This window comes from Micromys minutus, assembly GCF_963924665.1.
Source record: "Micromys minutus genome assembly, chromosome: 5".
NCBI classification, from domain to species: Eukaryota; Metazoa; Chordata; class Mammalia; order Rodentia; family Muridae; genus Micromys; species Micromys minutus.
In genome coordinates, this window is record NC_137974.1 from 1,605,786 (window position 1) to 1,633,763 (window position 27,978).

General features: G+C 42.5%; 1 protein-coding gene across 1 annotated transcript; it reads left to right on the forward strand.

The window, feature by feature from the left end:
• The first annotated feature begins 435 nt into the window (after positions 1-435).
• Positions 436-27,962, forward strand: ERO1A (endoplasmic reticulum oxidoreductase 1 alpha). Its single transcript, XM_080916688.1, has 16 exons — positions 436-581; positions 5,008-5,127; positions 6,194-6,277; positions 7,858-7,896; positions 9,210-9,283; positions 9,366-9,439; positions 12,079-12,199; positions 12,966-13,003; positions 13,993-14,004; positions 16,584-16,610; positions 16,733-16,825; positions 18,157-18,403; positions 18,883-18,952; positions 23,094-23,180; positions 23,272-23,405; positions 25,272-27,962. Exons 1-16 carry the CDS (start codon positions 468-470, stop codon positions 25,330-25,332), a joined length of 1,395 nt encoding a protein of 464 aa, XP_080772814.1. The 5' UTR covers positions 436-467; the 3' UTR covers positions 25,333-27,962.
• Positions 27,963-27,978: the final 16 nt, after the last annotated feature.

Here is a 27,978-nt window from a genome sequence, read left to right on the forward strand (position 1 = left end):
ACCTGCTCCCTCGGTAGGAAGTCGGAAGAGCAGGAAAGCCGCTAAAGGGTGTGCGGCCGCGCTCCCCGAGGCGGGCAGCGCACGGCGGACACGTAACCCAGGCTCCATTTCCTCGTAGTGGGAACGGGGTGGGCCGGCGTGAGCTCCGGGGCGGGGCGGGGAGGGCAGCGCAGGCCCCGGGCAGTGGGGCTCGGCCCGACCCCGGAATGACCGGGCGAGCCCAGGCCAGGCGTACCGGGGGCGGGGGCGTGAGCCCGGAGCGTGGGAAGACGGCCGCCCGAGGCGCGCGTGGGTGGATGCGCGCGCCGCCGCACGTCCGCAGGGGCGCGCGGGGCGGGGCGGGGCGGGGCGGGGCGAGGGGCGGGGCGAGGGGCGGGGCGGGCGCCGGCTTCTTCAGCGGGCGCGCGGCCTGCGCCGGGGAGCCAGGCACGGTGGCGCAGGCCGAGGGCGGCGGGCGGCGAGCGGCCATGGGCCGCGGCTGGAGCTTGCTCCTGCGACTCCTGGGCGTCCTGTGGCTGCTGCGCTCCGGCCTTGGCGAGGAGCGGCGGCAGGAGACGGCGGCACAGCGTTGCTTCTGCCAGGTGAGGCGCGCCGGCTGCGCATCTCCGGGCGCGGGCGATCCTGATGCGGGGCCCGCACCGCGTTCCCGATCGGCCGTAGCCCGGGCACCCTTCGATGGGCGTGTGCGCCTGGACAGCTTGTCACACTGCTTCCGAGCATCCTGCCATGGCTGTTCCGCGTTCCCGGACCCGGGGTTCTGGGTGGACCCGGCACCTGAGAGCCTTTCTGCTCTCGATGGACTCTTGGGAAACTAGCTGTTCTTTGGGTCTTGCTGTCGTTGTCAGGAGGTTGAATGACCTTGTGGGGCTCTTTGGGTGCCCTGGTCCAACTGCTTGGTGTCTGCGGATGTCGTTGTCCTGTGACTTCTCCGCCTGTGTATGGTGCACTTTCTTCCTGAAGCTTATTCCGGCATCCTTACACTCTCTTTGCGGTTCGAATCCGAGGCAGGCCCTAGCTCTTCAGTACTTGAGTTTGATTATGAGCTGTGATTATTTACTTCTGTAGAAGATGTGGGTTCGTGAGCAAAACATTCAGAGACTTTTGCTTTTGTAGTGTAGCCCGTAAATTTTTGAATGAAGCCATTTAGGCTAGATGCATTGAAATAACTTTGAATTTCGTTTTGCTGTCTTAAGAAAATGCTAACAGCTTGGAAACATCCCGAAGTATCCGGATTCAATCGATGTGCTAGTCTCTAAGTGCGTTCTTGTGAAGTCTGGAAGAACTCTTGAGTATTAGCGGTTTCCCAGACTTTCTTCTGTTTAAAAGTGTATCAGATAATTTTATTACTGAGTTACTTAATATGTAAGTTGTATTGCTGTACAGGCGTTCACCACACCTCGCGCTGGCCTGCACCCTTTCCTTCGACTTGTTCGTTACTGCTCTTTACGATGTTTAACATACTGGTTTATTTTGTGGGTATGTGTATTGTACCTGTGAACGCATGCATGACAGGGGGTGCTTATAGGCCACAGCTTGCAGGAATCTTTCCCGTTCCACCAAATGGGACACAGGGTCTTCACGAAAATGACCATAACCCGTGGAGCATTGACTCTCATTACTCTTTTTTATAGCCACCTGTTTGATGGACTTCGATCTCTGAAATTACATTTATAAAAAAATGGAGGGATAGGTAGCCAGGTCATTCGTGGGTCTTACTGTTTGTGCTCAGAAATACAGATGTGCAGAGGAAGATACTGTAAGACGCTTGAGTGTCAGGAGGAAGAGGTAGTGTCTGTTTTATCTCTTTAAACTTTTGGATTTTATTGTTTTGTTAAGTAATTTGGGAGCAGAGGTGAGTTGTTCGAAATTCAGGAAAAGGCCATTTGATTACAAATGTTAGGTAAAGGAAGTTTCAACATTTAAACACTTGAGATGGGAATATAAGCAGTGTTGAGAAAAAAAATACACTTTCAAGTATGTCCTCTGAGTAATGGTATGCAGATACTACTCGAATCTTACGCTTTGGTTCACACCCAACCTTTTTGGATATTTCCTTAAAAATGAGGAACTTTTAATTGTTATTACATCTTTTTCTGGTTAGTATTTAAGGGCTTTTTGTTTTTTAGCTGTTGTCACAATATCTTCAGATCTATCAATCAATCATCTACCTGTCAATCAATCAGTCAATCAGTCATCTATCTATCTTTAGCCAGGGTCTTTTGACATAGCCCTGGCTGTCCTGGAAATAACTGTAGACCAGGCTGTCCTTGAACTAACAGATTTCACTGCCTCTGCCTCCCTCCCGAGTGCTGGGATTAAAATCGAAGTCACCATGCCCAGCTCTTATTTATTTTTTAGATTTCTTTATTTTTATTTAATGTGTATGTGTGCCTGCCTGCATGTCTGCACACCACATGCATGAAGTGTCTGAGTAGGCCGGAAGGGGATGTTGGATCCCATGGAACTTGAGTGTGAAACACCATGTGGGTGCTGGGACTAGAACTCAGGTACTGTGGAAGGGCAATACTTGCTCCCAGTCACTGAGCTCTCTTCAGCCCCCAATATCCTCAGACTTAAGTACTCCCTAATCTGCTAAAACTGACTTTCTTTGTTGGCTCCTCCTTCCCTCCTTCCCTCCCTCCCTCCTTCCCTCCTTCCGTTTTTCTTTCTGTTTTTTCGGAACAGGGTTTCTCACTCACTCTGTAGATGAAGTTGGCCTTGAACTCAGACCTCCTCTGTCTCCAGAGCGCTTGGTTTAAAGGTGTACCCCACAACCATCGAAGTCACTTTCTCTTTAAAGGAAGAATTTCTGGTTTTCCTCTTAAGTCATGGTGCTTGTGTGTAACATCTTCTGTCAGCCTCATCAGGAATTTTACGTCAGCCTGGGCTACACTGTAAGATTCCCGTTTCCAACATATAGCCTGGCTAATGACGGAAATAGTCAAAGTAGTCTCAGGTTTTTTGTTTTTGTTTTGTGTTTCCTTCTGGCTGCTGGTTTTCTTGCCATGTCTGCCTTGGGTTACCTCAGTACCCTACACCTGCCTCCTGTTGTTGCATGTGTATCTAGTTTGTAGTGGGTTCAGTTCACAGGTGCTGTGAGTCAGAGCAGACTGTGGCTGTTGGACAGTAAACTGTAGAGTTCCTCAAGCTGTCAGATTGAGTTTGATAAGCACCCAACAGGCCCCTAGTGCATCATCAACACGGGTGGACATCGAACCTGAGTTACAAGATGTTTTGCAAACTTGGTATTTGGTGCTCAGCAGCTGTCAGGGAGATTTCAGTGTAAGATGTTAAAAATATCGTTTAGTTTAGCCAGCTGTTTGCAGAGCTGGAACTGGTGGGCGATGGCTGCTCAGTTACTACATACATGTGCTGTCTATAAGTTGTGAATTGTGTAAAAATTTTTTAGCTTTATTTTATGTCCATGAGTGTTTTGCCTACATGTCTGTATGTGCACCATGTGAGTGCCAGGAGTCACTGGAACTCAGAATCGGGCGTTGGAGCCCCTGAAACTGGAGTTAGATGGTTGTGAGCTTCGTGAATGCTGGGAATTGAACCCAGGTCCTCTGCAAGAGCAACCACCGAGGCATTTCTCTAACCCATATGAACTCTTTTGTTTTATTGCTTACTGTTCATTACTCAAAATGGTTAATTGTTTGAGACTTGTACATCTTTCTTACAACCACATGCTTCTTATTATCCTATTAAAACATTAATTAACAGCATTATTAATTTATATAGAAAGTTGGCTCGTATCCCCATTAGAGTAGACAATCCCCCACGCACTCCTTGAGAAGTATTTGTTACCACAGACAGACTTAGATGGGAAGAAGTCCTTCCATTTGTTACTTTTGTTTCCAACACTTACCTGAATTCTGCATCATTTGAGAAAGGGAACGGACTGAAACCTTAGGCACAAGTAGTGGAACATGTTTTACAGATATAATCTCAGAAGAAATATTGAAAACTGTTATGGAGGACATATGAATGTATTTTGCACTTAATTAATTAAAAATGAGTATATATATTCCTTTTCATTAAAACTGCTTGTTTTTAAGTCTAGTAAGCAGTAGTAATGCTCAGCCACCTCAGTGTGGTAGATGTGCCTCTGGCTTCTGTGTAGGACACTCAGAGATGCAAACTCAGGGCTGGAGAGATGGCTCAGTGGTTAAAAGCACTGACTGCTCTTCCAGGGGTCCTGAATTCAATTCCCAGCAACCACATGGTGGCTCACAACCATCAGTAATGGGATCTGATGCCCTCTTCTGGTATATCTAAAGAGAGAAACAGTGTACTTATATAAATAAAATAAATATTAAGGAACAAAAAACAGAGATGCAAATTCAGCTCCACAAACACATTAGTTTTTGCTTGGAGTACATTGGAGACATATTCTTCAAACGTGCTTCAGTAGACTTAACCTGCTAAGTGGCCTGTTAAATCAGTCTCAAACACAGTTTCAATTGTTAGGCTGAGTGACTGGACTTGTGGGAGAGATGATTTCTTAGGTGGTGGGCGGATGTATTAAATCCTAGTCAGAGGGATCTTTGAAACAGGATATACTGGAGAGGTGGCCATTCACTCTTAAGTGCCTGTTCCATCCCTGACTTTCCTGAATACAGTGCATGGAAGAAATATTTGTGAATCACTTCACAATGCCGGGTGTTTCTTCTTTCTTTCTTACTTAAAAAAGATTTACCCACCCCCTCTCTGTGTGTCTCTCTCTTCTGATTACCGTGTGTGTCCTTCAGTTCATGTGATGAAATATGATTTCAGTTTCTGTGTTTCTTGGTCCAGCCACAGAGTCCTGGAAGGTAGGGCTATACCTGTGGAAGTGCTGCTGTGCTGCCCTAGAGATACAAGAAGAGCAACATTCTCTGGCTTAGAGAACCAAGAGGGAGGGCGGGAAGACTGAGTAGCAGGCTTTTGAAAATGGCAGCTGTGTGAGGAAGAGAGCCTTGTCATTGGGACCTTTAAACCCAATGTTTGATTTTTTCATTACGACAGGTTAGTGGTTACCTGGATGACTGTACCTGTGATGTCGAGACCATCGATAAGTTTAATAACTACAGACTTTTCCCGAGACTACAAAAGCTTCTTGAAAGTGACTACTTTAGATATTACAAGGTACTTTCAGTTTTTTTAATTTAAGCATATTGTAATGGTTGATTATATTTTTTTTACATGACTAAACTTCAGTGCGTTTACTGAAACTGGTATTTAAATGTGTACAAAGTTGAAGTAAAAAAATAAAAAAATTTACTGTGTGTATTTGCATGTTTATGTGCATGTGTGTGCTCAAGTGCGTGTGCAAATGCATATGCCCTGGCATGCCTGTGGAGGTAAAAGGACAACTTTGTATGCTTTTTACCTTTTTGTGAGTTCTGGGGTTGAAGCCCAGGTTGTCAAAGTTATGCAGCAAACACCTTCGCCTTCTGGGCTGCCTCTGGTTCTTAAAATGTATACAGTTAGTAGGAAAACTTGGTTCACAAATGAACTGTGGACTTTGTATGTACAAGTGCCTGTGCGTGTGGTGGCCCTAGGACAACTGTGGGTGTTGTTTCTCAGGCACAGCCCACACAGTCTGCTTGTCTTGTCCCAGGCTTTCTTCCGGCCTGAGCTCTGACAGTAGGTGGACTGGTTGGCTCCTGCAGTCCGGTCTCTGCTTCCCCAGTGTAAGCTCTTCTCTCTCACATGGCTTCTGGGAAGTGAGCTCGTGCCCTTGTCCACTTCACCAGCTGAACTTCCCATGGCCCCGATCTTTTATTCAATAATCTCTAGAGGTGGAAACTACCTGGTTAAATTGAAATAGAACAGTAAAACAGAAATTGCTGTGTTGTTCTCAGAACTGTTGTCAGCCATCAGATGGGCTCCAACTATTATAAATATTTTGTTTTGAGAAGAAGCACTTTTGGATTTATTAAACACTTAACGGTGGTCGATCGTTGGGCACATTTTAAAAAGAGCTCGGAAACCTGGTCCACAGTTCCTTCCTGTTGTCTTGCTTCTATGGGAGCTGTGTGGTGCTGATTGGAGCCCTGACTCCCGGCTGCCGTCTGTCGGGTCTGTTTAGTGACGGTCTGTGGCTCTCACCAGACTTACCAACAGCTCGTCTTTATACAGACACACAACCACAGCATGTGATCATGACACCAGCAGTCACTACATTTTTATCCTTTCTGTTCTTCTGTAGGTAAACTTGAGGAAGCCATGTCCTTTCTGGAATGACATCAACCAGTGTGGGAGAAGAGACTGTGCTGTCAAACCCTGTCATTCTGTAAGAACCACCTCAGCTCTTTTCATTCTTTATAAATTATCAGAAAGGGCCAGTATTAATCAAACTATAACATTCAGTTTACAGATTGTAAACCCAAACTTATAAATACAAAAAATATCTGTCCCTTTCCACTGTATTTCTGATGAAGCAAGATGGTTGGGGGTCACAGGGCTGCCTCCAGCCTGGCTTCTCACTTGGATGCTGAGGATAGCAGAGCACAGGGCACTCCCAAGCACTCTCTCTGCTCCAAGTCCGAGTTTGAGTTTTATTCAAGTTCAGTGTGGGCTAGAGAGACTGCTCAGCGGCCAAAAGCTCTAATGTCCTTGTAGAGTTCCAAGGTTCAATTCCCAGAGCCCACATGGTGGCTCACAGGTGTAACTCCGGTTCCAGAGTCTAATGTCCTGACCTCCACAGGCGTGTGTATGGGTCACCGACATATGGTAAGGGAAACACTCCCATACATAAACTAAGTAAATCTGGGGAGGGGCAGCCATTGCCTTCACTTTTCCTCATTGAAGAGCCCACCTGACTTACGCATAGCTTCTAACCCACACTTCTACAGGTGACCTGGCTAAAGGCCTCAAAACTACAAAGGCAACGAAGTCATGAACATGGGAAGGGGCTTTGTAGGGGGAGGGGAGCAGGCTGAATGACTTGGAGCTACTGAGGTGACTTTTCTGCACCACACTTACCTGGAGAAGAGAAAAAATGCAATTTATACACGTGTGAAATTCCCATAAATAAATATTAAAAATTAAAAACCTAAGATGATGGGAAAATATCTACCTCAGAAAATTCTCATTTTGTAAATATATATATAAGACTGGCAGAGAAATGCCATGATTTAGAAAGACAATATAGTTTTGTGAGGCATGAGGGGAAATGAGACCAAAGGCCAGCACAGGCGTTAGCATGTGAACATTCTGATGGAGCCTGCTGGGTGCGGGTCGTGGTGGTGTGAGCTTAGCTCTGCCCTGCATTTATGCTGTAGTCGATAGCAGCAGCACTAACTGAATTAAGCCTTTCAGCCCATATACCATGCCTGAACTGCACATGCAGAGCCTAACTGGACACAGACAGACACCCGGCAGACGTGCCTGAGCTTCATCCTGATACTTCCTCACAGGGACCAAAGAGCGGCCAAACAGTAGCTCAAGAATTTTGGAATATTTGCCACAGCTTAATCGGCCTGATACTGCATTTGTATTGAACCGCAAACAAGAGTTGGAGAATGTCTGTAAGCATCTTTATATTTCCGTGGTACAGTGAGAACAGGACCAGCACATAGGCCTTGCAGACTACTTCAGTGTGTTTTGAGAGAAGGTCTTACGTCATTACTCTTTCTGTGTAGACCAGGCTGGTCTCAAATACACAGAGCCTCCTGCCTCTGCCCTTAGACTACTGATTAAAGCCATGTGCCACCATACCTGTCAGATTTTTATTTACTTTAAAGAAATTGTTTAAGGATTTCTAACTCTTCTCACCTAAAAATAGTCTCCAGTAATTTGGGAATTTTTCTCATTCATCATAAGAATTTAAAGTATTTTTCCAGAAGATACAATAAATGTGTTCTTTTTCAGGATGAAGTTCCTGATGGAATCAAGTCTGCGAGCTACAAGGTACTCACACACAATCCCGACTGACTGATGTCTGTGAACACGGTGGAAAATCCATTCTCTTGCTCTCTTAGTGATGCCCCTCGAGAGCAAGTGCGTTCTCAGAGCGTCCGCTCCTTTAAACTATCAGAGGTGTTTACGTAGCAGTGACGAATGGAAGCCACTTACTATCATCCGGAAGTCGTTAGCGATGGCCATTTCTGTGTCTGCATGTCGTACTCACTTTCTCAGATACTTAAAGGCCAAGCTTCGATTAAATCACTTTGTTTAAGAGCAATACAAAATGAGAAAATTTCAGAATTAAGTTAAATGCTGTTCAGAATTTTCTCAAAGAGTGGAACTTAGAGACACGTGTTAAATTATCACACAGTTTATACATAAGGAGGATTTTCTTAGAAAATATCTGCAGTGAATAGTCAGCTGAAGTTACTGATAATTTCAAATCATAAAATAGTATTGAAGAAGATTGTGATCAGCTTTATAGAAAATTTAAAATAGTAATTTACTTCCAAAAGTGTTTTTTAGAAATATTTCTGTAACCTAGTAAGGTGATAAATGTAGTTAAGAAGCTGATTAAATTACTAAATGATACTAAGAAGTTATTTTAACTTAAAAATTTTAGCTAAGATTTAAAAAATTTTGTTTCAATAAGTATACATAGGCGTGTGATATTTTTTGGATAAATTTCCAGCTTGTTGAGTTTTCAAGTCTCAAGAGCTTGGCATGTGCTGTATACAGGCCTAGTGGGAAAAACGAGTGCGCATGTTTAGATACCGTGAAGAAATAATGTTGTTGAAGCGTACACTCTAAATTCCTGAAGCTACTGGCGTACGTTGTATAAGGTCTCTTCCGGTAATGGCCTGGAAGCTGAGACACATAGGAGCAGCCACGGCCATGAGGGAGAGAGAGGCAGTGCTGTGGTCAACCCGGGACGCTGCCTTCTGAAGTACCTCAGAAACTTTTCCTTGTGGATAGCTTAGTCACTGTCTGTCACAGTGATCCTTATTCTGTCAGCATAATAGTAAATTGCATTTCTGACAAAAGAAGAGGCAAAAAAGCCTTTCACCTATGCTTTGGATGTAAGAGCTCATTTCATAAGCTTTAGCCCGAGTGGGCAGTGGCAGGCGGGGCGAGCCTGGTTAGCTTTTAATTCCTTAACAGCCTGTGGCTCTCCTCTAATCCCAGCGCCCAGGAGACTGAAACAGGGAAATTCTGTGGTGAAGTCAGCTGTGGGCTATGTAATGTGACCTTGTCTCAAAAACAGAAACGGAAGCAGCAGGTTTAAAATGTAGCAAATCTGCTTTGTTTCCATGTAGTATTCCGAGGAAGCCAACCTCATTGAAGAATGTGAGCAGGCTGAACGACTTGGAGCCGTGGATGAATCGCTGAGGTGATTTACTGCTCGTGACTCATTGCTTTTCTGCACCAAACTTATCTGGAAAAGAGAATAATGCAATTTTCCTTGTTTGAAGTGAGGAGACCCAGCAGGCTGTACTGCAGTGGACCAAACACGATGACTCTTCAGACAGCTTCTGTGAAGTTGACGGTATGAACTTGTTAAAGTGCACATCACGTTCCAGTGATTCCTTAAGAGAAAGACCAGCCAGTCAACCAGCCTCCCTTCCATCCTGTCTGCCTGCCTGCCTCCCTTCCATCCTGTCTGCCTGCCTGCCTCTCTTCCATCCTGTCTGCCTGCCTGCCTCCCTTCCATCCTGTCTGTCTGCCTGCCTCCCTTCCATCCTGTCTGCCTGCCTCCCTTCCATCCTGTCTGCCTGCCTCCCTTCCATCCTGTCTGCCTGCCTCCCTTCCATCCTGTCTGCCTGTCTCCCTTCCATCCTGTCTGCCTGCCTGCCTCCCTTCCATCCTGTCTGCCTGCCTCCCTTCCATCCTGTCTGCCTGCCTCCCTTCCATCCTGTCTGCCTGCCTCCCTTCCATCCTGTCTGCCTGCCTCCCTTCCATCCTGTCTGCCTGCCTCCCTTCCATCCTGTCTGCCTGCCTCCCTTCCATCCTGTCTGCCTGCCTCCCTTCCATCCTGTCTGCCTGCCTCCCTTTCATCCTGTCTGCCTGCCTGCCTCCTTTCCATCCTGTCTGCCTGCCTCCCTTCCATCCTGTCTGCCTGCCTCCCTTCCATCCTGTCTGCCTGCCTGCCTCCCTTCCATCCTGTCTGCCTGCCTCCCTTCCATCCTGTCTGCCTGCCTCCCTTCCATCCTGTCTGCCTGCCTCCCTTCCATCCTGTCTGCCTGCCTCCCTTCCATCCTGTCTGCCTGCCTCCCTTTCATCCTGTCTGCCTGCCTGCCTCCTTTCCATCCTGTCTGCCTGCCTCCCTTCCATCCTGTCTGCCTGCCTCCCTTCCATCCTGTCTGCCTGCCTGCCTCCCTTCCATCCTGTCTGCCTGCCTCCCTTCCATCCTGTCTGCCTGCCTCCCTTCCATCCTGTCTGCCTGCCTCCCTTCCATCCTGTCTGCCTGCCTCCCTTCCATCCTGTCTGCCTGCCTGCCTCCCTTCCATCCTGTCTGCCTGCCTCCCTTCCATCCTGTCTGCCTGCCTCCCTTCCATCCTGTCTGCCTGCCTCCCTTCCATCCTGTCTGCCTGCCTGCCTCCCTTCCATCCTGTCTGTCTGCCTGCCTTCCATCCTGTCTGCCTGCCTCCCTTCCATCCTGTCTGCCTGCCTCCCTTCCATCCTGTCTGCCTGCCTCCCTTCCATCCTGTCTGCCTGCCTCCCTTCCATCCTGTCTGCCTGCCTGCCTCCCTTCCATCCTGTCTGCCTGCCTCCCTTCCATCCTGTCTGCCATGCTAATATGGACAAAGACGTTATGTGCGCTGTGTGCATTGTGTGTGAAGATGGACTCATTTTCTTAAACCACAAATTCCATAGATTTCTTTCTTTTTCTGAGACTGGGCTTCCCTTCCTTTTTCCTCTTCCCTTCCTTTCCCCTCTTCCCTTCCTCTCCCTCTCTTTTATATACCTAGACAGTTTTTAATTAATATATTTATTTATTAATTTTCATCACAACCGCTGCCCCTCCCCTTGATCCCACCATCCCTTACTTCCCCTCTGAGAGGGTAGGCCTTGCTGGTGTCCCACAGCCCTGGCACATCCAGTCTCTGAAGGCCCGTTAGGAACGGCCTCCATGGGTAGGAACGGCCTCCATGGGTAGGAACCTGCTTCAGAGACAGTCTGCACTCCAGTTGTTAGGGGGAGGCCCTCGTGAAGGCTAAGCTGCACATCTGCTAAATATGTTTGAGCGCCCTGGGTCCAGCCTGTGTGCTCTTTGGTTGGTGATTCAGTCTCTGGGAGCTCCAGGGGTCCAGGTTAGCTGACTCTGTTGGTCTTCCTGTGGAGTCCTATCCCTGGACTCCGTGCTCTGATCAGTGTGTGTCTGTGGGTCTCTGCATCTGTTTCAGTCAGCTGTTGGGTACAGCCTCTCAGGGGACAACATGCCCCTGCCTACAAGCTTACCAGAGTTTTATTGGTAGTGGCAGGGACGGTGTTTGCCCACGGGATGGGTTCATCTTGTGCTGGTTTTGGTTAGTCAGTCCCTCAGTCTCTGCTCCATCTTTGTTCCTGCATTTCTTTTAGATTGGACAAGTTTAGGTCACAAGTTTTATGGGTGGATTGGTATCCTTATCCCTCTCTTGGGGGCTCCTGCCTAGCTATAGGAGGTGGCTTCTTGAGGTTTCATTTTTCCATTGTTGGGCACCTCAGGTCATCTGCATTGACTCCTGGGAGCGTCTCTAATCTGGGACATCCTATTGGCCCTCTGGCCCTCTCTGAGACAGGATATTTCCTATGTAGCCTGTTCTGGAATTCACATTATAGACCAGGTTGTCTCAAACTCAGACAACTTCCTGACTGTCATACTCTCCTGCTTTTTACCACTCACGACATCAGGAACTTTTGTAACCTTTGGGTATAGTTAATGTGGCTATTTGATTCTCCCTATTTTTCCTTCTCCTAAAAAGTTGTTCTGACGGCTGGTGAGATGGCTCAGTAGTTAAGAGCATTGACTGCTCTTCCAGAGGTCCTGAGTTCAATTCCCAACATGGTGGCTTACAGCCATCTGTAATGAGATCTGATGCCCTCTTCTGCTGTGTCTGAGGGTAGTAACAGTGTACTCACATAAGGTAAATAAACACATCTTTTAAAAAACAGTTGTTCTGATTTGTGAAACATTTTATCTTGCAGACATACAGTCCCCCGATGCTGAGTATGTGGATTTACTCCTTAACCCTGAGCGCTACACAGGCTACAAGGGGCCCGATGCTTGGAGGATATGGAGTGTTATCTATGAAGAAAACTGCTTTAAGTATGTATTGTTTTCTAGACCTGTGAAATTAGGGTCATGTTCTTAAGTGATTGATTGGGACTTAGAAACTTAAATGTCCTGTTTCCCAGTAGGGCATGGGCACAAGTTGCAATAACTACTTCTTTAGAGATTTAGATGATATTAGACCTTTTTTGGACAGGAGACACTGAGCAAGCATTCCTGAGTGGATTACAGGCGTGTAGTATGTAGACGAAGCAATTCCGGGTGTTGCTTCATTTTCCAAGATTATTCCAGCCAATGGTGGGGATAGATTGAGATTTCCTTTGTTACTCTCTCTTCTCCTTGCTGTGGCCACAGTTACTTTATCCTCTTCAACTTTAACTGATTTCCGAGGACAGCTGCAAGGTGACACTTTGGTGTACTCACTGTATGTTACACATAGTGCTAAGCATGTCGAACATTGCTCCTCTAGTTCTTTTGGCAACAGTGTATCATAGTCATAACTGCTCACAGATAGAGTCTGAAACTTAAGTTAGATGTTTGTTCAGTGCTCAGGGGAAGCACCTTTGTATTCCTAACCAGTACAATGGAAGTTGTTCACTGGGTGACTGAGAAGTGCTTCAGGTCCTTCACTCGGAAGCCTGAAGGCCCTAAAGAGTGTGTGTCTAAGTCAGATACAACTGTAACATTGCTACACTGGTGCTCATACAGTACAATCTGTACTTGTGTGTGCGTGTGTATCTAAGTCAGATACAACTATAACATTGCTACACTGATGTTCATACAGTACAATCCTTTTTTGTAGGCCACAGACAATTCAAAGGCCTTTGGCTTCTGGACAGGGTGAGTAATTTTCGTCTCCTCGTGTTTATTGGCTTTATTTGGGTTGAGTGAAGGGAAGGTGTGAGTTGCAAGGGCAGTTTGTCAAGTCATCCACTGGTCCTGTTCTGAGGGTGACCTCACCCTTGTGAAGGCACCGCTGTTCTTGTCAGGATACTCATGGAGTCACAGCGAAGACTAGCTTATATACTTACCATCTGCTTCTGCAGTGCACCAAGACTTGTTGGCTTACTTCAGCTTCATTCATCCCCAGACAAATGAATATCCCAAATATTTACCTAAAAAACTTGAGCTTGACAGAAAGTTTAATGGTTCAGTGCTTTGTCAGCATGGCTGAGGCCCTGGGCTTGATTTCCTGCCACATAAGAAACACACACACACACACACACCATATATATGTACACTCCAAATACACACACATACACACACACCAGATACACTAAATACACATATACACACACTCACACCAAATACACACACACACACACACACCTCAAGTAAAAGACTTGAAATTCTATTCATATTCCATATATGGCCTGATTATAAATCCACATGCCTTATATTTCATTGAATATAAGTTCTCATTGTCCATTTTACATTCATGATCTGGTCTAAATGCTGCCTTTTCCGCAGCATTTCCCCTCCCGGTTGGAGGTCATCTTTGGCTCTCTGTGAAGCAGTAATAGAAACCTTTTAACAAGAATTGTGTTAGAGCTTTAGGCTAATGAATGCACAAAAGACTCCTGTCAAGTGCACATAGGTGCTTTAGCTATGTAAACGGCTGGCAGGAGTGGGCTGCGTTTCCCTGCCTGTCAGCACAAGTGAGGTCTGCGAGCCTAAACTACTGCTGGATGGAGATGCAGCTACACCTTTCTCTTGATCTTGTGTGGATACATTGACTAAAATATGTTCATGAAGGTGTAGCATTTCAGAAGGGAAAGGTGGCGGTAATTTATAGTAATATAACAAAAATGTTTTATTTTGTTTTTCAGGGAAAGGTAAAGGTACGTATTTTTGTTAATGCATTTTATATGTCAGTTCTGCTTGTATGTTTGGATGTGTGTTCTAGTGCTTATTGTGGCAAACTGTATTTCTTTCCACTTCTTCTGACAGTTAAAATAATTTTTCATTTCTCCTTTTGTTATTTTAGAGCAGTGGTTCTCAGCCCGTAGGTCAGTACTCTTGGTGTCAAACAACCCTTTCACAGGGGTCGCCCAAGACCCTTGGGAAACACAGACAGCTGCATTATGATTTATAACAGTAGCAAAATTATAATTATGAAGTAGCAGTGAAAATAATTGTATGGCTGGCTTCACTACAACATGAGGAACCACATCAAAAGGTCGTGGAAGGAAGGCAGAGAAGCATTGTTTTAGAGATACCATAGCCCAGGTTGGCCTGCAGCTCATTCATCACGTTGTCCAGGCTGTCTTGAATTCTGGCAGTCCTCTGTGTGTCTCTCAGCCACTAAGCTCGTGCTTAATTTTTATTTTTATTTTTTTATCTAAAGTGCTGAAGGGGAAGCAGAGACAGAAGTGGCCTGTTTAGGGTCACACGTTCGGGGCAGCCTGCCTCAGGACCTGGCAGCTCACTTTGTTGGCCTTGGCGCCTGGCATAGAAAACATCTCGTCTTGACTACTAGAGGCGCGGGATATACTGGGTCTTCTGCGAAGGGTCTAGACAGTTTTGCTTATTGACTCCAGGGCTGACTCGGGTTTAGTGACCACCGCCTGGCTATGTTATAGGAGTGTTAAAACCTCCAATATATTTCACGGTTACTTTGGCTTTTTAAGAAGCTTTGGGGGTGAGATTGAAATTATTTTTGCTATTCTAAAGACTATTCTTAACTGAGCCTTTTATGTGCAGGTTAATAATCTCAGCTACTTGGGATTGGAAGTTTAAGGCCAGTCTGGGCTACTGAATGAGTTCCATGGCAGTCTGGATGAAGTAATTAGTGAGACCCTGTCTCAAGAAGTGAGAAAAAAGTGGTACAGACAGACAGACAGACACACATACTGCATGAAGAAACTGAGTCAGCACTTGCTTGGCCTTAGTCTTTTTAGATGAAAATGTTCAACACAAAGTATCTTTTGTCTTCCTCAAAATCTTGTTTTCTAAGACAGGGTTTCTCTGTGTACCTCTGGCTGTCCTGGAATTTGCTCTGTAGACCTGGCTGGCCTCGAACTCACAGAGATCGCCTGCCTCTGCCTCCTGAGTGCTGGATTTAAAGGCATGTGTCATCGCTGCCTGGATTTGTTTTTTATTATGTGTGTGTGACTTTGGTGGGTGTGTGCTTGTGAGTGCAGTTGACTGTCTGGAGCTGGAGTTATGGGCAGTTATAAGCTGCCGACACGGTTGCTGGGAGACCCGCTCAGCCTCTGCAGGAGCTCTGAGCCATCTCTCTGACCCATACTTTAACATGTTTTTTTCTCTTTTAATAGATAAAAACATTCTTCTAATTTTCATCTTGTAGTTACTGGTGTGAGTGAACAGTTCCTATCAGCTATTCTAACTGTAGATTTCTATTCTCCATATATCTTTTTAGTGGGTATTTTAACACTTAATTGTTCATGGGCTTTTATATTTGGGATATTAGCCCCTTGTAATGCCTGTAATATCATGCCTTTCATTTGCTTTTACTTAATTACTTTTCTGATTAACAAATGAAAGTTTTATGTAGTTGGGTTTGCAAGTTTTATGTCTTCCATAGATTTCTGTTTGGCTGGTTTCTTACCATTTTAAAAAACTTTAGCAAAATAAAAGGATTTCTACGTAATAGTATTTGTCATCTCTGTAGCAACTACTGCATAAATGTAATCATATATTTTATAAAATGTTTAAAATATTTTCATGTTATTGTTCTGTTATACTTCCTGGTCAGTTTTAATAGTTGTGTTAAATTTCCCATGTTATCTAGTTAAATATTTTACTAGCTCAGACGTGACTGACGGTTTTTATTACTCGAGGTTTTAAAATTCAAACAGTGACCTTTCTACAAACTCCTTGTCCTCTCCCCATTTTCCTTTAGATCACAGTCCTGAAACCAGAATTAGTAAGCGTTAGTATTTGAGGTCACAGAGTTGTTTTCAGCACTGGCCTGCTGCTCTTCAGATGCAGGCCTGCGTGGAATCGTTCCGTCCGCAGTGCCTTCCCAGTGTTTGATTCTAACGAACTTAACAGTAAGCAGTATTTCCTGATGGACTGCTTTCACAGTTTATCTGGTCGTATAATCTTGCTAGATTCAGTGTGTGCCCATGAGTGCGTGTGTGCGTGTGTTATTTGTGGGAGAGCAGCCTTGGGGATTGAAGTCAGGGGCTGTGAACATGGTGGCCAAGTGATGTGTCACAGAGTGGCACCCTCCTCACTCTAAATTCCACAGTTTGATAACATAAGACATTTTACCCGAGGAGTTGGGAGACCGGTCTGACTGAGGGACAGAGCGGTATTTACCTGGATTCACTCCAGACTTCTCTTCGTTGAAGAAATAAGATTTGGACTTTTAGCTGGAACAGTTCTTATTACTTGGAAATTCACATTTTGACATTATGAAAAAAATTATGATGTATTTTTCTTTTAATTTCAGAGAACACATTTTACAGCTGGCTAGAAGGTAATTAGAAACTTTTAAACAATTTTAAATGTTTTTATTTTCATTTTTAAATCATGAAGTAGTTCCTGAATTCCCGAGATTCATAGACAAAATTTAATTTTCAAGTCATTGGTGTCTTTTAGGCCTCTGTGTAGAAAAGAGGGCGTTCTACAGGCTTATTTCTGGTCTACATGCGAGCATCAACGTGCATCTGAGTGCAAGGTATCTTTTACAAGGTATGCGACCTAAAACCTTTTCACTTTTTTTTTTAGGTTTTCTTAGATTTTTTTTTTTTTTTTTTTTTTTTTTTTTTTAAATTTTGTACTTACCCGGGTGGGAAAAAAAGAGACTTGTTCAACTTTTGGGCAGTAAGAATCCATTCGTAAACAGTAGTAACTAGGAATGTGTAATGTAGGTGATGTAGGTGTAATGTATGTACTATTAATTTTCTCAAAATTAGACACATCACTTTGGAAATGTTCTTTTGTTTTGCTGTGGGAATCAAAACACCCAACAACATGGTTTGTTATTGTACGAGAGGCTTTAGCATTCCTTTTTTTTTTTTTTAAGATATTTATTTATGTATTTTATGTATGTGAGTACACTACAACTGTCTTCAGACACACCAGAAGAGGGCATTAGATCCTATTACAGATGGTTGTGAACCACTATGTGGTTGCTGGGAATTGAACTCAGGACCTGTGGAAGAGCAGTCAGTGCTCTAACCACTGAACCATCTCTCCAGGTGGGAGGCTTTATTTGTGTGTGGACTTTAATGGGTACAACATTGTCTGCTGTTCTTCGTGGTTTAGGATGCTAATGGAAAATCAAACCATGGTTGATTTTCCTCAGTAACTCCTTCCCTCTCCAGATGAATGTAGTTTACCTTTCAGAAATAAAATGGCAACTCTGATTTGAAATAGATGCTTTAAACTCATCAGTAATTTCAGATAGTCATTAACATTTTTTAAAATTATACTGTGTGTTGGGGGTTGGTATGTGCTTGGGAGCACAGGTGCCGCAGAGGCCAGAGGGGTTCACCTGGAGCAGAAGCGACAGCTATGAGCTGAACTCAGCTCCTCTGGCAAAGCAGCCCTTTCTCATAACTGCTCAGCCAGTCCTCCAGCTTAGCAAGTAACTTTTTAATTATATATTTTGATTTTATGGTTGTTGATAAGTCAGAAGTTTTGTTTTTGTCAAATACCTGTTTCTTTGCCTTTAAGAATGGAGTCCAATAGACAAAATTCTTAGTACAGAGTTTTTGAAATGTTATCTATTTATTTTTGATGGCAAGGTCTCACTATATAGCCTTGGCCGTCCTGGAAATCTGTATGAAGGCCAAGCTGGCCCTGAACTCACAGAGATCCACCTGCATCTGCTTTGAATCAAAGGCTTATGCTACCATGTCTGGTTTATGACAGAGTTTTAAAGGCTAAATTATTAAAAACAACAACAACAAACTCAACCTGGTTTTGGTTGAACTATATATTTTAAACTGCAAAATGAAATTGACTTCTGTAAGTAGTCCCTTATAAGTAAAATGAAAATTGTAATTATTTTTTCTTAGATACTTGGCTGGAAAAGAAATGGGGTCACAATGTCACAGAGTTTCAGCAGCGCTTCGATGGAGTTCTGACTGAAGGCGAAGGTCCGAGAAGGCTGAAGAACCTGTACTTCCTGTACTTGATAGAGTTAAGAGCTCTCTCTAAAGTGCTTCCTTTCTTCGAGCGCCCAGATTTTCAGCTCTTCACTGGAAATAAAGTTCAGGATTCAGAAAACAAAGTGTTACTTCTGGAGATACTTCATGAAATCAAGTAGGTGCTATACATCACAACATGTATATTAACATAGGTGGGGGTGGTGTCCAGAGTAAGCTGCGTTATATAGGTAGAGAAGGAAACCATCTTTAAAGTAATGTAAATGTAGTTCTGTTCATTGAACTTTTAGGTTTTCTGAGATGGTCGGATTCTCCTGCCTCAGCCTCCAGAACGCTGGGAATGTCAGTGTGTGTCACCTGACCTTCCCAGAGCTTCTAGAATGTCTTGGTTTTGCTTTGACTGGTGTATTACACTTTCTTTTTAAGTTCTTCATACTTATTTTTATTCACGGTCTTAAGTTTGAGGTCAGACTTCTAATAGGATTTATATTTGAGGGTACAAATTTGTTTGTATCGGTGTTGGCTTTGCTAATTTTTTTTTTCTTTTTAAAATTAAGTTATTTATCTCTGACAAATAAGTATATTAGCCAGGGCTTGTTATTTCATGAGCGTGAACCTTTTCTGTTTGAAATGCAGGTCATTTCCTTTGCATTTTGATGAGAACTCTTTTTTTGCTGGGGACAAAAACGAAGCACAGAAACTAAAGGTAATTACACACCAACTTCATTGTTAGATGCAGCCTGGGGACTGTGCAGGTGTGACTGTAAAACAACCGTGTAGTTGGAACTTGAGTAAAATGATGCTGATGAGAAGCTGTGGACAGAGATGGCTGAGGTGCGTGATCTCGGTCTGAGCAGAGTCCCAGTCGGGGCAGCTTCAGCGACCTTTTCCTCAGGAGGATACTAATAAATAGTCATGGATTGTGTGTTTCAGAACTGTTAAGAGCAGATGCTCCTACAAAAGGGTATGTTAGGTTATGAATGTGTTACCGTGGTCTTATTCCACATTAAATAGTAAATATCAAAATGTCATTGCATACCATAAATAATCCATTAGCTATTAAAAGATAAATGTAAGGTATAAATGCACTTACACCTTATATGAGTCTAGCCGTATAGCTCAGTGGACTGAATATGACTCTCCCAGAGGATCTGCAACACCTTCCCTGTTTCTCATGGTGATGAAAGACATTAGTTTACTTAATTTGTGCAGCCAAGTCTTTGTGTGCCAACTGCTCTTGAGTGCAGTCTCTCTCCTCCTGAGTGTTATCCAGACACAGATGTGGACCTCTGTGGTCACACAATCTCCACAGCTTCCAAGAACTGGAAAGTGAGGGGAAGATGTCTCAGTAACTTCTTTTCTGTACCATTTTCTTTTCTTTTTAAATTTTATGTGTATATGAGTATGCTGTGGCTGTCCTCAGACACACCAGAAGAGGGAGAGGGCATTAGATCTCATTACAGATGGTTGTGAGCCACCATGTGGTTGCTGGGAATTGAACTCAGGACCTCTGGAAGAGCAGTCCGTGCTCTAACCACGGAGCCATCTCTCCAGCCCCGCACTGTTTTCAATATGCTTCTATTTGAAACTACTTGCTGGTTTGTTGGTGAGTGTTTTTGGCATCCACTCTTTTTTAGACTGTACAAATTAGGAATATTTCTCATGGTGTTTTAATTCAATCAAATTCCAGAATAGTCAGTTTTTATGTGCTTTGAAGTTTATGTATAGTTTTTACAGAAAAAAATATAGGAAATTAAAAAAATGGTTGTATCAGATTTACTTTTAAAAGCTTTCTGGTAAATGTAGATGTGAACATTATTTATTAATTCATTTTTCTGGGCATGGTATTGTGCTTTAATCTCAGCATTTAGGAGGCAGAGGCAGTAGGATTTCTGAGTTGGAGGTTAGCCTGGTCTACATAGTGAGTTCCAGGACTGCCAAGGCTACACAAAGGAACCATGTCTCAAAAAAAGAAATTAGCGTTTCATTATGGCTCCTTTATAGTGTCAGGGTATGGACAGATCACTGCTGCCGTGCAGAGCATATGCAGTCTGAAGGCTTCTAAGACATTTGAGGATGTTGGCAAGAACCAGTCAGCTAAGCTTGCTCCTTCTCCCAAATGACTGTGCCCCACAGTGAGGACAGGAAGTGGCAGTGTGCACTGGTCGTTCCTGTAGGCTGGGCGGTGAGGAGTGCCTGTCTGAGCAAGAACAAGGCCCTGTTTTACTAATTATAACAATTAAAATTAGCAAATTAAAATTAGTATAGTTTTCTAATCAGGGATAACTTTGGATATATCTAGAATATTAGACATTGTGGTTATTTGTGGAATTGCAAAGTTTTCTCCTAGCATCTACAGTTCATATAGGTAGGCTATAGTCTTTCTACTTTATGTGATTGGCTTTAACTTTCCAATGGTATTTGGCTATTATAAGCAACCCTGTGTGCTCACTGTACATATCAGGCAAAGATTTACTCAAAAGATGCTCTATTTAAATATTTGGGTTACTTAGACTCCAACACTAAACTTAGGTAAAAGCAGGCATAGTCTTTTAGAAAAAGTTTTTAACTTTGGAAGTAAAAGCCCCTTTTACAGTAGTCCATTTTTAGTATCTTGTAATATGATGTAAAATGTAATTGTCAAAAACTCACTTTGTATTCAGTGACACCCTTTAAATAACATGTCACTGGTCCACCAAACTCGCATTGTTTGGACATTCATGAAGCCTATGTGTGGACTGTTTTCTTTTTTTCCCTAGATAATTTGTCTCAGTATAGATTCTGTAGACCTCAATAAATTACCAGTAGTCCCTCAGGGAGGAGTTGGGCCTTACAGGCCTCTTCCCCTCTACTAGTTAAAAGTGTGATCCTTTTTTAATTAAAAAAAAAAAAAAAAAAAAAAAAACAAAACCTGGAATTAAACTGTTGGATCATTTTCCTGTTCCTCTTTCGTTTAACTTCTGCCATGGTCCTTGTTCTGTTTCCTCTCCAGTTCATGGTCTCCTTTTCTTTGTCATGGTTAGACACAGTTATACAACAACACACACTAATGCAGACCTGTTTAATTTGAATAATGTTGCCTTGTATGAATAGAGCTGACCAGTTGGTTTTGGATAAGCAACTAGAGACTCATCCTTGGGGAGATCATCCTACCCCCTTTTTAAGTGAGTCAAAACACTGAAGAAAACTTCCTAGTAAATCATAAAAACTGTCTACAGCAATACTCGGTGATTTAAAAAGTTTCCCTCTTTCGTTCATTCTCCCTCTCTCTCTCAGTTACCTTGGGATTACAGGTCTCTACCACTTGGATTATGTGGTGATGGGGGCAGAAGCCAGGCTTTAGGTATGTTAGTCACAGAACTCTAAAACTTTAAAGTTAGGATGCTCTCTTAATGAACTGGTGTGTAAGTTCCAGATGGAGGTGGTTCAAGTGTATATAATTCATACTCGTTTGCCCTTTGTACTACGTTAGTACAGATGTAAGATCTTGAGTCTTGTTAAAATATTTCTCATGCTGTGGCAGTTTCAGCCTAACCTGAGTCAAGTTTCTGGGCCACCCACCTCTGATGCAGATGAGATGGCCTTTGAATACACTGGATAAGTGTTTTGCTTACACTTAGTTTTAGATCCATGGGTCTCATCTGGTTGAGTCCACTTCATATGATTTATCTCATAATAAAAAAAATCACAGGCTACTGACATACTAGAAGTTTTCTCTTTCCTCTGAAGTCTGTGTCAGATGTCTGTGTGAGACACTGGCTGTTCAGGACTGGTAAGATGGCCCATGGGCAATGGCAGCTGTAGCCAAGCCTGATGACCTGAGTTCAATCCCCAGGACCTACATCACCAACTCCTGGCAAGAGGTCTCTGACTTACTTTATACACATGCATGTATAAACACATACACAAACATACAGCATACATACGTAGCAGGTGAAGGGTGAATACATCTAGCTTAAAAAAATGTTTAAAAGCGACTGGCAGCTCCAGCCTTCACTCTTGAGACCAGGAGTCGCTTGAAGGCTCAGTTATTAATTTTTACTCAGTAAAAGAAGCTATGCTTGGTTCCCTCTATTTCATTGCTCAACAACATACATTGCTCTTACATGATTGTACACACACTCCTCTGTTATAAACAATACGATGCTCTGGTGTCAATAAACACATAAATATGTATTAAATGTATAAAAGTATACATTGAACATTACAAATCTAGCATCGTGCTAGAGGAGAGGTACTGAAATGTGGGGTAATATTTAGGGAGTTTGAATTATATATGTAGTGATTTTTATTTTAAATTTGGTGGTGCATATGTGGCTATTGATTTTGTGTGTGTATATATACATATATTAAATAATATTTAATAGTAATATAATTATGTATTAGCAAATATATATTATAGATAACATATATAATAAATGTAAATTACATATTAGTAGCAAATATACAATTATACATTACTGCTGATGTCAGTAATATCAGTAGTAAAGAAAATCTTGAGTGTTTTTCTTAATTCCGGGAAAGGAATGTTATAATTAACTTTATCAAAGGCTGCCCCCTTTTATTCTACACCTGCCAATTCTGACACATTCTTCTCAGCTAGTGTGGATTTGGAGTGAGGCAGGGCTGGTTTCAAAATGCACAGGTCAATAGGGGTGTGAGTTAGTCATACTAAGTATTTCTGTGCCCTTTGAAGATTCATGAGGGGTAGATTTGGATCTCGGAGAGGCTTAAATTAAGCGACTGGGAGGGGTTTTCATAGATGGTAGGTGCTTTGTGCCCTGTGGTACACTATCCACCGAAGTACTGGGACCAGTTTTTACAAGATTCTGGTACATTGTTTTCAGGAGGACTTCCGCCTACACTTTAGAAACATCTCCAGAATCATGGACTGCGTTGGCTGCTTCAAGTGCCGGCTGTGGGGCAAGCTTCAGGTAAGCCTCCCCACCCCGTGAGCCTGGCCCCGGCTCCTACTCATCCTTTGGTGAGCCGTTTCCTCATTTGTCCATCTGCTTTCTGTTTTAGACCCAGGGTCTGGGCACAGCTCTGAAGATCTTGTTTTCTGAAAAACTGATAGCAAACATGCCAGAAAGCGGACCAAGTTACGAATTCCAGCTAACCAGACAAGAAATAGTGTCATTATTTAATGCATTTGGAAGGTTAGTTTTAATGTACTGAAATTGTTTCTGTTAGCCACGTTAGTCTGATGTTGTGAGTACACTGTCAGATAAAACCAGAAGTGTCTTTTCAGTGAGATTGTCTTGTTACAGAATTATATGATCTGATGAAGTACCTCAAGAATATACACATGCATTTACTACCTGATTATTTCCACCTGTTCTTCTATTCATCCTTCCTTTTCTGACGGGTTTGGTGCCATTAAATGTGTATATTTTATTGTAATCATTACACACACAGACACACACACACACACAGACACACACACACACAGACACACACACACACACAGACACACACACACAGACACACACACACGCAGACACACACACACACACAGACACACACACAGACACACACACAGACGCATACACACAGACACACACACACACAGACACATACACACACACACACACACACACACACACACACAGACACACACTTGGTTTTTGTTTGTTTTGAGATGAGGTTTCACTATGTAGCCGAGGCTGGCCTGGAACTCACTGCAGAGCAGGCTGGCCTCTGCCTTCCTGCTGGGATCAAAGCATGTGCCATCAGGCCCATCTAACTGTGATTGTTTAAAAGCATTTTCTTTTTTTATTTTCTTTTTTTATTTTTCTGGTAGTCCGCTGCTGAGGCAAGCAGTATTGGTGTAACCTTTAAAGGTTATGGAAAGTCACACATATTTCTATGACCTCGTTATACAAAAAGATGAGTAATTCTATCTTTAAATTTTTTGTTTTCTTTTTTTCAACTTTATTAAAAAACATACATGTACAGATTCTTAAAAGCATTTTGGCATAAAACTATATGACTATATTTTTGTCAGTACTTGATTTTTTAAAGGTTTGATAGTGTGCATTGACATCTTACTAGTTACTCTGAGCATAAAGTACATGTAGAACAAGATGTAACATGGAAATTATCAAAGTTTTCTTGGTGTGTAAAGATTAAACATAATGATTTTTAAATACCAAGAATTGCCACAAGGCTATATTAATGATTTAAGGTCTAGGTGTACCACACTCTGAGAGGGTGCTATACACTTATTTTTTTTTTTCTAAGAAGGACTGAGGCTTTCACTTTTTAGCCTTTCTTTTTTTGAGCTTCATATGGCCTGTGAGTTGTTCCTTGGGTATTCAGTGATTTCTGGGGCTAGTGCCCAATTATCAGTGACTGCATATTCTGTCCGTCCCTTCTGTGACTGGGTTACCTCATCTTTAAATTTTCTTTTCTATCAAAACTGAGGAAAAGTGTGAGGTAAGGAAGATAGTTTTAGATGTGGAAGGCATTTCCTTTTGCTCATGGTGATCCTGAGACAGACGGACAGACAGACCCTTGCCCTCAGTGCCGCCACTGTGCCTTACTGTCACAGCTTGGCCTCTGTACATTAGTCCTGAAGAAAAGTGTATCATTACTCTACTCTCATCCTGTAGTTAGATAATTTTAATATTGTTACATTTCTCTTTTATATTTTGTATGTAATACAAATATCAAGTATATTTATGAAAACCAAAATATATAAGTATTCTGATGCTCTTATGTATTTTATACTAAATATAGATGTACTTTAAATACTTCAATATAGCCCTGGATATTTAAAATACACATATTTAAAACACACATACACATATATATTAATAATTTAATATTAAAAGTTAGCTTGTATTGACAGTATTATCGTAGGTTTTCTTTGCCAGAGTAAAAACTAAGGATGTAAGTAGATTTATGCACCTCTCAATTTGTTGAAATAAACGACTTTAAAATTCCGACATACTCTAAAAATGCAGAATGATTAGCAGAATTTATAAAAGACAGATTTTACCTGAAATGTTTCTTGGTTACAGGATTTCCACAAGTGTGAGAGAGCTAGAGAACTTCAGGCACTTGCTACGGAATGTTCACTGAGGAGGGCGGCTGGCCTGTTTCTGCAGAGTCTCTGAGCACCTTGAGTGCAGTGACTGTCCTAAGACAGCCTTTGTATAAAGGAGAGATACATTGTTTCAAGTAAATGACATTTTTAAACATTGTGTTTATGTTAATATTGTGAATAAAAGTAGTATTTTGGTAATGTACAAATTTGAATACTGAGCAAAAGTAAGGTCATTAAATTCCCGTATGATAAGGCTAGATTAAAAACTGCCTTAGGCTCTCAAACTAGAGTTGTATTTGAGAAGACGTAATAAAAACAAGGCTAAGGTCCTCTGACAAGTGTTTGCGAGTGCAGTAGTAAGAGGCTCAACCGTAGCTGTGGTCGTTGGCCTCAGACACCAATGCTTCTTCATTTGCCTCGTTTGCAAAGAAAATAAAGACTGCCCAGTTAGATTTAAATTTTAGAGGAGCAACTAGTTTTCTTTTTAATGTAAGTATGTTGAATTTTATTAGAGCCTATTGATACTACAAGTTATTTGCTTGAAGTTCAAGTTTAACTGGGAGGCCTGTGTTTTCCTGGCAACCTTAAAATACACTGGTATGAAACATTCCTTTTGGAGTTAGATGACTGTTCTGATTGTGCTGTTTTGGTATGTAGGGAAGTAGACAATTCAAAGGCACAGGAGATTTCTAAACATTGTAGAAAGATGAATAGATTATATATTTATTCTCAAAATAGTTCTCCTAATAGTAAAATTTGGGGGGAAATTTTATTTTTATATAATTTCATATTTACAAAAAAGTTCCAAAAACAGTTTTAAAAAAAAAACCGAACCTGTTTTCCTCAGATTACTGGATTGTTCACATGTGTTTTAACCACTCACCCCACCTCACAGTGGAGACTGAGCGCAGGATGCAGTCAGGCTGGGCTAGTCCTGCATGAGCTGCGGCCTCAGGCCTAGCTTGAGCCATAGAGTAGGTGTCCTGCTTTTGAGGGTTTGAAAACCAGTCTTAGGCATCACAATTTAACCCACAATACTTCAGTGTGATACTCAATCATTTTTAAAAATAATGTGTGTGTGGTTTTTGTTTTGTTTTCTTAAGGAAAAACCAAACCTTACAAACCTGAGCTGAACTACTATAAGCCTTAAAATAAGGGAACGTCCTACATCCCAGTCACCTGAAGTTTGAATTTGGTTGCCTTTTTGACCTGTGTAATCACAGGGTATACAACTCATGTTTTTATGTATGAAACTCTTTTCCTCCACAGAATGAAACTATAGCATAGACAGGCTTTTATTAGTGGAAGCTCTTCACTGTGAACAATAGTGAAGTGACTTAAGAATTTACATCATATAGCAATTTTAAATGGTATATACCTCAAAGTTATGCCCCCTTGATGTCACATAAAAAGTCCTGAGCAGTTGGGACAGGTTGAGAAGTCACATAAAGAAAAGCAGAACTTATATATGTAATAGTTAGGAATGTCACTTTACAATGCTGTGTATTTTCTCTGTCCCTAAGACCTGGTCCAGTGCCAGGTATACAGTTACTTGGTGTCTAATGTTGATGAAAAGTGTATGTATTCAGTACACTTTAAATGAATGATGTAGTTTGTGTAACAATGTATCCATTTCCCTTTCCTCTCACTTTTTCTTTTGAATCACATAATAAAGGAAAGACATCAACCCACTAATTAGGTCAGCTTTCTTGGGGACTTAAAAGCACTAAATGATCACCACACACAAGCCCGCCCTGTTGAGACCCTCACTACTTTCACTGGCTGTCTCCCACTTGATTGGCACTGTGACCTCTGTCCCTCCAAGTGAGGTCTAAATTCCTAAGTCTACAGTGAACAGGTAGTTTAATATTTAATAAATACTAACTTTTCCTGTACTTGACACAATTGACAATCCCTTTCCTGACGTCCCTACTCCTCTGTGTCCTCGTATTTGGCTGGCTCCTGGGCATCTCTCCTCTGGTCTCTTCATTTAACCTGAGACGTTTCCTTCTTGCTCTAAGTCACTCTTCCATGCAGTGATCTCATTTTAGCTTCTGTTTTGCTGATGTGCTCACTTCCGCCTCTTCCAGGACTCAATCCCACAAACCTACTCTATGTTTGCTTCCTTACTTGGTTAATGTCAGAACCACTGCACTCTTCAAAGTTCCACAGTTTGTTCCTCTGTCTTCCGCCTGACTATTGGTGTCTAAGTTCTGCCGATTTTACTTCATTTCTATCATTGTCTTTCAATTTTTATTATGGTTACTCAAAGGATTACCTACGTCAATTTTCCCTTCTCTAGAAGCACTCAAGCCCAGTTCCTGCTGGCAGTTTGATAAGACCTTCCTCCGGTGTTTACCACTCTGTTCTGACAGGAGTGTTAAAAAGTTCTTTTGTAGACACGTGTTTGCATTGAGAGCCCCAGGCTTCTTTTCCATCTGGGAAATTCCATGCATTCTTGAAATTCTGTGAATTTACCTTGGCCCCTTCTATGGTCACCACTGTAATTGCAACCTACCTCTGTTAATCACTCACTGTACTGTATATTTTATTTTTTAAAGTGTCCTTTACTAGAATGTGAGCTCCTTAGGGGCAGGCAAAGAAACTTTATTCATTTTGGCATCTCTATAGCATAACGTTTGGCATATGAGCATCTAATAAATGTTTGTTGAATAAGTTGC